The sequence below is a fragment of the Gracilinanus agilis genome, chromosome 3, assembly GCF_016433145.1.
Source record: "Gracilinanus agilis isolate LMUSP501 chromosome 3, AgileGrace, whole genome shotgun sequence".
Lineage (NCBI taxonomy): Eukaryota > Metazoa > Chordata > Mammalia > Didelphimorphia > Didelphidae > Gracilinanus > Gracilinanus agilis.
The window spans coordinates 404,130,345-404,140,361 of record NC_058132.1 but is presented as its reverse complement, the minus strand read 5'-3'; the positions used below and the strand labels follow the sequence as shown (position 1 = coordinate 404,140,361).

Below are 10,017 nucleotides of genomic sequence, written 5' to 3'. Positions count from 1 at the left end.
TTCATTATCTGTAAAATAGGCTGGAGAAGAAAATGGAAAACTACTCCAGTATCTTTGCCAAGAAAACCCTGGATAGAGTTATAGTCAGACATGATTGAAACGATTCAACAATAAAAAATAATTGGAGAAATATTAATCTCATTGATTAAACAACAGAGGTTAGGATAGAAATAAGTAAGCAGCAGGGAGAAAGGAATGAGTTAAGATTCTGGTGGTAGATGAAACTGGAGTTTACAATCCAGGATAGCTGACTTTTTACCCATGGTTTTCTACCCTCCGTTCCCATAGTTAAGGACAGCTACAGGCAAACCGATCCAATCCTCAACTCTGGTTAAGCTTCCCCATTTCCCCCCCCAAGTTTTACTCCACTTCTTTTCCATTCCCTTAACCTCAACAGACTGCAAAAGACACTAAAGGGAAGGCAAAGGAGACCAGGGTTAACGGATCATAGGGAAAGTCCTAAAGTTGGGGTGATTCAGTCAGCCTTCGTGAATCTTCTCTTGCTTCAAGGATCAGCAACTGATTTCTTTGCTGTCTAATCTCAGCCCAGGTTTGAGCTCGCCTTCCTCCAAACTGACTCCAATAAACTTTGGGGTGTATTTGGTGGCAGTGGGAAGTGAGGATAGGGGTGGACTTTGAACTCTGGGCACAGATTTGGGATGGGAAGGAAAGGAATGAGGGGTGGTGACTGTGGCACCACCTCCCTTCACCAAACCGACTTCTCCTCCCCTAGCGCTCAGCGTATTAGCGGGCGGAGCACAGTTCTGCGCCCTTTGGAGTAGCAATATATAGGGTCGAAGGCTCCGAGGCGAAGAGACCTTGAGGAGAGAAAGTTGCGCCGGAGGTCAGAGAGAAACACCGAAACAGCTTGAGGTCGCAGCCCCGTAGGGCGAAAGAGCACCATGAGCAACAAATATGATGTGATCGTGGTGGGCGGAGGAATCTCAGGTCAGTAGCGCTGGAGATTTTGCCAGTTGGATTGTTCCCACCCTTTCTTTTGGCTCGGTCTCTGAGCCTGTCTGTCCTGCTGGAGGGAGTGGTGGCTCGGGAGACAGGGGAGAGAATGAGGGGGTCAGGAATGAAGGACTGACCTAGGGATTTTTTTCACACCTGTGAGCCCTCTGTGGTGAGCTGCGGTCCGGATTAAAGATCCAGTGTCTGAGCAACAGCTGGAGTAAGATAGGAGAAGCTCCTTTTTAACTCTTGGGAACCCAGAATCCTGAGATTTGATCACCCCGAGTCCTACTGCAACTCCTGGGAAAGACTAATTAGGTTATTCAAAGATTAAGGAGCAGGAGTGCAAAGTCTTCTGGCGAGAGCTTGTGCTGACTTTTTTTTGGACCCCTCAGCTAGGAAGAGTAAAGAATAACGCAACTCCGATGCCCTCTAGGCCCAGCTAGAACCAGACAAATCAGCTCTCACCCTGTGCCCCACTCTCCTTGCCAATAAGCCAGTGGCCGTTCCTTCTTGGATTGTGGCTCCAGAATTGAAACGTAAGAGGGAGGGAGCCAAACCGCATTGCCAGCTCTGTCAGTGGCTGAGGTGGAGTGTGTGTGTGTGTGGGGGGGGGGGGGGGGAGGGAGATAAGCCTGGGGCAGTTAGAATGACAGTCCCAATTTTGTATTCTGGGTTTGCTCTGGTTGTTTATAGGTAAAGATGATCTGGGGGCTGGAGAAGGAGCAGAGATATGGGTGGATTCAAAGTTCCCACACTAGGGCCAAATCTGCAAGTAATGGCATAAATAGGCTGAGATATTTTTAGTGAGTAGCAATAGTGTAATGTGTTGAAATGGTGAAAAAGGCATATATTTAGTAAAAAGAACACTCAACTTGGAGTCAGAAAAGCTGGGTTTGAGACCCAAGTTCCCATAGTCTTTGAAACTCAATTTCTCCATCTTTAAATGGGATACTTGTAATGTGTATATATATATATTTACATTTATATACAATATATATATTGACCATTTAAAGATGGTCAAATGCATATGAAAGCTCCTTGGTAGCAGTCCTACAGTCAATATCATTGCTCAAACTTTGTTTGCCATTTCAGGTCTATCTTAAATAAGTTTGATTCAAAAGCAAACTATGGGCAAAGGATTAAACCTTTGAATGAGACAAGTATAAAATGAGAGCATTGAAAAATCCTAGAATTTTACTAAAGGACTATTCAATTCAGCAAACCTATTAAACATATGTTATATTTAGAACCCTGTGGAGGGCAGATGCAAAATTTTCATTAGAGGATTCCTTGAAGAGTCTAATAGATACATCTGCTTTAAATACTTTAATTATGCAGTACACATCCAGAGGAAGATCAGTATAAAGTTCCTGGGGAAGGTACTTTCAGACAGTTATTGAGGACTTACTATGTGCAGGGCCCTGTGCGGTCCTGTGCTGAGTAATGCTAGAGTGGGGCACTCAGCTGAAAACATAGAGGGCACACAGGTACGGTGTTCAAGATACTTTTCAGTTCTAAAGATTTGTGGTTAACAAGTATAATAACCATCTCAAACGAGCACTCAGTACTTTCTAAGGGTGTTCTTTCCCTGAATCTTTTTCAGCTTTTTTCCCCCCTTAGTCTACATGAAAGGATTTTGTTACAAGGGAACTGGGAGGTTTTCATCCCCAAGAGCAGCACACTTCCTAAACAGACTGTATTTGGCAGAAATCAGTAAGACTCTTCTTTTGATGCCTGTGGTATGGAACAGGATCTAAAGAATGGAGAGAGTAGGAGGAAATCCAGGGTGGGGCATTAAGGATTATCATACTTGTTGATAGTTTGATTGGCAGGTGGGGTTAGAAGTTTTTAAGCAGATCCTTAAATGCCAAGCAAATGTATTTTAACTTTACTTGGTGGGAAAAAAAAATACTTGAGAAAAAAGATTATAGACCCTGAAGTGAAGGCAATGTATTCTAAACTGCCTCCTTTTGGGGATTCTAGCCAAATCTAGGATCTTGGTCCAAACTGAAACAGGAATCACTAAAACCAGGGGTAACATATTACATTAAAAGACCTGTATTGTAAGAACTGGCAGGGTAAAAGATTGTAATCTCCAAGGGAAGACACTCGTATTGAGGAGGACTAGGAATGGCTAAGGCTTGAAGAAAGCCAGGAAGGAGAGGAGAGGAAGGAGAGCATTCCAGACATGGGGGACACAGTGAAAGACTTAGGTCAGAAAATGGAGTATTATACATGAGGAATAACAAAGAGGATAGTGCCACTGTGGTCAAAGAGGTGGTGAAGAAAAGTATAAGAAGATTGGGAAAATAGAAATGCATCAAGTTGTGAAAGGCTTTAAAAGCCAAACATGATTTGATAATGCTATCCTAAGGCAGCTGGCCTTAGTTGATTAGGGGAGGATGTGGTCAAACTTGCTTTTGGGATTACTTTGGGAACTGAGTAGTGTCACTGGAGTGATATGCTGGGTGCATAGTGGCTCTTGAGAATCTCTCCCTTGTACTGGTTTCTGGTCTTACCTTTTCTGGGCCATCTAATCTATTTCAGCTCCAGTCTCCTAAGTTGCAGAAGCTAGCACCTTTCCCAGATAAGGATAGGAAGGTAAATCTTTAGTCATAGCCACTACAACTAATGAAGGACAGAGCTCCAGCTAAGATAAGGACTTTTTACTCATAGTCTGCAGAACAAAGATCTCTGTTCCAGAGAATTATCTAATTTGGGGTTAGATATTTTTAACATCCTCTATAGTTTTGAATGAAAATTAATGAATCCAAAACAGAAGGTATTCAAAGGAGGTAAAGTCATTGTTTTTTACCTTGCTAGGATCAGCCCTAACTTTATTTTGCTTATCTATAACCAGCAAAATTTGGTTGTTTTGATGCTTCTTATATTTGCAGTTGGATTTCTGCCTCTTTCCCTCTCCTACTAAAAATTGTAGAATTTCCAAAATTTTTTGTTCTCATGATTTCTTTATACTCTGACCTTATACCAAATGCGTCTTATTGATCAGTATGCCATAATGTTATTAAATGTCTGAAACAGGATTCAAACTCAGGTCTCCTTGATTCCAAGTCCTACATTTCAGCCTCTGCACCAAACTGCCTGCTGATAAATAAATAATGCTTTAAGCATGTATCTGTTTTAATGCAACCCAAGATTCCAATAGGCTTTTTTTGCTTGTCATATCACACTGTTGACTCATCTTGAGTTTACAGTCCCCTAAAACTCCTAGATCTTTTTTACATGCCCTAGTTTCTAGTTACATCTCCTCCTAATTTCTTGTGATACTAATTTGGGGGGCCTATGTATAAGATTTTATATTAATCCCTACTTATTATGTTCTAATTTATTAGATTACAAATTCTGTTAATATCACTAGGTAACTTAACAGGCATTTAAAAAGTATATTAGCTTCTTTTTCTCTAGTAGGATCTGACAGAAGAAAAGTGTCTTTAGTTGTAATGACAGAGTTCTTGATATCTGGAGTAGTTTCACTAAAGTTGGCAGAGAACAATAGATATGATAAATGCCCTGGTCTCCAGAAAGATCTGGGTTGGAATTCTAGATGATAATAGGTGTACAACACTGCATAAACTCTCAGGACTTTGATGTTCTTATTTGTAAAATGGAGTAATATCTTACAGGGTTATTGTGAGGAAAGCAATTTGTAAATTTTTAAGTAATCTACAAATGTTAGTTGTTATTGCATATTTTAGTATTGCCACTGGAAAGGCCAGGAACACAACTAAGCAGGGGAAAGATTATAGCTTTGATGACCTAGACCGAGTTTAATTTCTGTGCTTCTTCTCTTACCCTCTTATTTGCAAGGGAGAACCTGTAAATGAGTTTTAGACTTAAGATACTGAGGGTCCTCAAACTTCAAGTTTCCTTAGCAGGTTGCTAAAAAGAATAATCTAAATCAATGCTGAATGAACCAACTTCCTGAATCTATGTCAGAATGAGATTTTTGATAGAGACATGGACCTTTATCATCTAGAAATACAATTTTTTTTTAAATTGGCTTAAACCTAAAGATTTTAGTTGACTAGAATCACTCTGGCTCTGGGTTTCAAAGAGCATGGCTTGGGGTAAGGAGCCTGTTTCTTGAGAGGAAACATCCATCACAGCCAATACTCAGAAAGTGGACTCCTCTTTAAGGATATTTATGTGTTTGACATTTTCCCCCCTTAACCATGTAGCAAAGTCTCTGGGCTTTAAGGTAAAAGAGCAGTGGCAGAATTCACTCTTCTTTTGAGGAAGAAGTAGAACCTTTCTAGATGACTCTCTCTGAAACCTGGTGTAGAGAGAAGTTTCCCAACTGTATGATTAGTTTAATGCCTGACAACAGTCACAAAATTAGAGGAACTATGTTAGAGGAACTATGTCAAATAATGAACAGTAGAAACCACCAGGTTTCTTCATGTCTATGCACCCAGAAGAGACTGTACACCTTATAAACAACTTCACCAGAAGACACTGGTGGCCCTACAAGATCAAAGGCATGAGTTATGCTCCCTTGAGTGTGCATCTCTATAGTAGCTACATTTGTTTACATAGAGTCAGATGGTATAGTGGATAGAGCCCTGGATTCAGTAAGATCCGAGTTCAAGTTTGACTTTAGACATTATCTGTATGGCCCTGGGTAAGTCACTTAATCTCTGTCTCAGTTTCGTCAACTATAAAATGGGGATAACACCTATGTCCCAGGAAAAAATGGGGATAAATAAAATATACTTCCCAGAGTTGCTATGAGGATAAAATAATAGTATTTTTAAAGTACTTAGTACCATGCCTGGCACATAGTAGACACCATATAAATGCTTATTCCCTTCTCCATATGTGCACACTCTTCCCATTAATGGCATATGTCATTTCAGGAGAGCTTGACCCACCTTTATGGAGAAAATAATTTATTATTGCTTTTCTTGCTATTCCATTTCAGGAAATACCTTTGTATTGAACTAATTGTGCACTCTGGCTGACTGGTATGGTGGGAATGTCTTAACCTCCATCCGTTTGGAGATGTTGTTGCATTTGTGACTGTGGTTGTTGTTATTTTCCTGAAAATTTACAAAATTGGCTCAGAGCATTGATTGACCCAGGGAGGTAATGCTGAAGCTGTCCTTCCATTGACCTCAGCGTCCTGGTGTAACCTCCAGCCATATTGACATGGTTTCTTTGTCACCTTTGGCAGATGTACCCCAAGCAAGTGAAGTCCATACATTCTGCCTTGCTATCTAAACTCCATTGAAAATGCATGGCAGCTATCATTTACTCAAGCTAAGTTCTATACTATTCCTATCAAATATCTTTTTCTGTGTTATGGCTAATAACCTTTTTGTCAATTGTTGAATGACCTCCAAGTGCCTCATTTCATTCCAATTTGTAAACTGAACTAACAGCTTCCTGGTGAGACCTTGAGAGTTATGATTTTAAGGGAATGCGAGTCTACAAAGTATCTTAAGTCTAGAAAATCCTTGTCTTAGAACCCACTCTAAAAATAGGTCAGTTGCCTGCACATATTACATTAACTACAGTGTAGCAGAAAAATTGGGAAACAATCCTGCTTTTTCTTTGCTTAGGATGAGGAGAAGGAGGTCAAAAAAAAGGAGGTAAAAAACCAAAATATGGTTATGGTGAGAGGTTATATTTATATGACAGTTCGATGGATTCTTAGAGTTTTGTTTAGTTGTACATTCTTATTTTACAGATCAGAAACCAAGTCTCTGAGAGACTAAGTGACTTGCCTAAAAATAACACAACTCAGCTTCTTCTAATGGTAACAGGAAAGATAAAGCCACCTCAATTGGAAGCAAGGTCTAACTGATTTTCTCCATACTCAATCATCTTCATACCATCATATTTTATCTCTAGGATCAAATATAAACTGGTGTTTATGTTTAGACTGTCAAATTATATTTCTTAAAGCAATAATTGGTTGTTAAAAATGATCACATGCCCAGTTTCTACAATTTCTATGTCCAGAATACTTTTCACTCAAAAGATCAAAAATCAGATCTATTCTTCGTAAGCAAAATGACGTGCAGTTTTGTCATCAACAATTATTTGTCCATCTCTTTATTATGATTATATGCTAAATACTGGAGAGAAACTACAGGCAAAGAAGATCTCAAGGAATTAAGAATTTTGCTAAGGAGATAAAACTAACATATGAAACAACGGTGAACAATACAAAACAGTATGCAATTAAATGTTAAATTGTTATAGTGTTTAGAGAATGTGGGGGGAAAACCATTATGATGTAATGGAAACCACAAAAAATTTGGAATTGGGGTACCTAAATTCAGATTCTGATTTTGCTAATCATTGGGCAAAGGGTAATAATTAGCAACTCCTTAACGAATTACCTTACCTCTCTGTTTCTGAATTCTTTATAAAATAAGGGGGTTGGATTAGACCTCCTTTTTCAACTCCATGTTTATGATTTAGAGATATTTTCTAGGTAATGTATTTTGAAGAGTTGGGATCTGAACTGGATCTGAAGAATGAGAAGGATTAGGAAAAGTAAAGAAGAGGTTTGTACCAATCAAACAAACAAAATCCCAAGTATTTAGTGAAGATCTAATATATTCCAGACACTGTGTAAGGCACTTGGAATACCAGTGCAAAAAATGAAACAATATTGCAAGGTATTTACATTCTAAAGGGATAGACAACAAGTTCTTCTAAAAAAAAAAATATATATATATATATAAATATTAAAGTGAATAAATATACATATATGTAAAGTAGTTAAATACAGAATAATTTGGTTAGAAGAGCTTTTGCATTTGTTGATAACAGGAAAGATAGTATGGGAAAGAAAGAATCTGAAATACACCTTAATAAGGAGGAAAGGACGCTTTGAGGCAGAAGTAAGGAGGAAGTACATTCCAGGCATAAGAAGACAGGCAGTATAAAGATGTAGGGATAAAAGGTGGAGTGTCATGTGTAAGGAGCTTGGCTGGCTCACAGAGTATAGGAAGGTGAACAATGCCCAAAGAAGAAGAAAAGATATATTGAGGATGCTAAACTAAAAAAAAAAAAGTTTATATTTGATTCTAGAGGTAAGATATGAAGGGGATGGCTGAATGTAGGGAAAGAAAGAATGAGATGGTATATTGAGTGGTGAGGGAATAGGTGGGGTATTCAGGAAAGGCAGATTAAAACAGGCATGACACAGAGGCTAGAGACAGAGGATACTGGGGGAGATAGGCTGAACCCTTCAAGGTGAGGAAGGGTGTCTCTATAGATACAAAGGAGTTGGGCCAGTCAGAAGTATTTAAATCTGCCTTAAGGGCTTTCTCTTGTTAGTTTCTCAAGTCCCTTTAGGGAGGAGTCAAAGGGCTCTTCCCTGCCAGTGAAACTGATGGCAGGAAGAAGTCTCGGGTAAGGACTTCCTGCCAAGATGGATGCCCGCAGTTCCCTCAAGAAATAAAGAGAAATAATTATTTCCCTCTTCAACCCTTGCTTAAATTTTTGGCACAATGATTCACTAGAGGATTTGAGTAGGTAACAAAGGGGTTTATTAATTTTAGAGTTGACCAGAAAGGAGAGAGGGTTTAGGGTTTTGGGATAGCCACTAGGGAGAAACTGAAGCTGGGGGGAGGGTCAGGAGAGGGTTAGACTGAGGGAGAGCCTGCTCTCCCAGTCAGAAGATTTGGCTGCCTTAAAGTAAAATATATATTAGATCAATAAAATAAGGGATAGGTTGATTTAAAGATGTCCTACTTGCCTACATAAAACTAAAGCCCACAAAGTCTAATCACCAAAACCAAATCCACCCTTCTTCCCATAGCCCAAAGGGAAAATCAGGTAAGATAATAGGGGTATAATATGGAGAAGATCAGGGAGAAGTCCAAAGAAATCAGCTAGGTTCAAATTGCCAGAGACAAAAAGCACAGGCCAAAGCAAAGCCAAAAGCCAAAAGCAGAGCCTCAGTTGGACCTTCTGCTCTCTTCAAGCCTCAGGTTCCAACTGATTTTCTCTGAAGATTCCAAGGCTTAACTGCCAGGATGTTTTACAGTTGACTCCTGCCAGAGCAAAAACCTCTGTTGCATACTTGCATTACACCGGTCAACCCCTGGTATGGAGAGAGCCATAAAGATCAATATCACTTTATCGGTTATGATGCTTGCCTAACTAATAAACCTGATATAATCAATAAACTTATATTCTTACCCAAAAATTTGTCTCTTGAAATAATTTTAATTGTAACAATGCTATTAATTTGGTGCATTTCAGGAACATATGGACAAGAGTTGCCCAGAATGAGAAGGCATAGTTTGTACTTTGAGTCATAATTCTTATATTGATGAGGTCAAGGATTCATCAAAGTATCTAACAATTTGTAGGAAATTGAAGGAATGGGAATAGTCATAGAAGAGAGTTTGTAAAAGATTATAGTGAGATGCAAATTATGGAGGATTTTAAAAGCCAACCAAAGGAAATTGAATTTTATATGGTAAAAAATAAGGGGTCTAAAGATTCTTCAGCATAAGAAAAGTGGTATTTGGGAGAACAAGCCAATAGTGATCTGGTGAAGTTTTAGAATAATGCTTTTTAAATATGTAAAATGAAATACTTAAAATAAAATAAAGAAAACTAATTATACTTGATGCAGTTTTCAAAATCGTAAGCTAATGTCAAATATTAAATGGTATTAATACTTAATAAAAGAACCAAGTTCCTGGAATCTAGGTTAAGAATCTCTAGAGCAAGAGACTTACATTTAGAAAGCTATAGTAATTATCAACTAGTGAGCATCTGGGAATAACTAAGTGAAAGAGGAGAAGATATTGTGGCAAGAAAATATTATAGATCATATAGTGAGAAAGAGAAATCATATGATGAATCTGAAACACTATCATCTAAAGAAATCAGGTAATAAATACTGAAGCCCATCATAAAATTGTCATGGAGGCAACCTATAAGATAGGAAACTTCGCTTATCTAGACATCTGATGGAATGCTTTCTGTGTAAATAAAAAGGATAGTTAAGAAATAATTTACTTGTTCTTATTGTTTTGTCCTTCAGAATGAGGGGGAAGCCAGGAGATT

General features: G+C 38.6%; 1 protein-coding gene across 1 annotated transcript in view; it reads left to right on the top strand.

The window, feature by feature from the left end:
- Nucleotides 1–878: 878 nt before the first annotated feature.
- The window catches only part of LOC123242437 (amine oxidase [flavin-containing] B), a 114,604-nt gene continuing 105,465 nt past the window's right edge, over nucleotides 879–10,017 (top strand). The window contains exon 1 of the mRNA XM_044670187.1: nucleotides 879–948. Within this exon, the coding sequence (XP_044526122.1) occupies nucleotides 903–948 (46 nt within the window). The 5' untranslated portion in view covers nucleotides 879–902. The remainder of the gene's footprint in view (nucleotides 949–10,017) is intronic.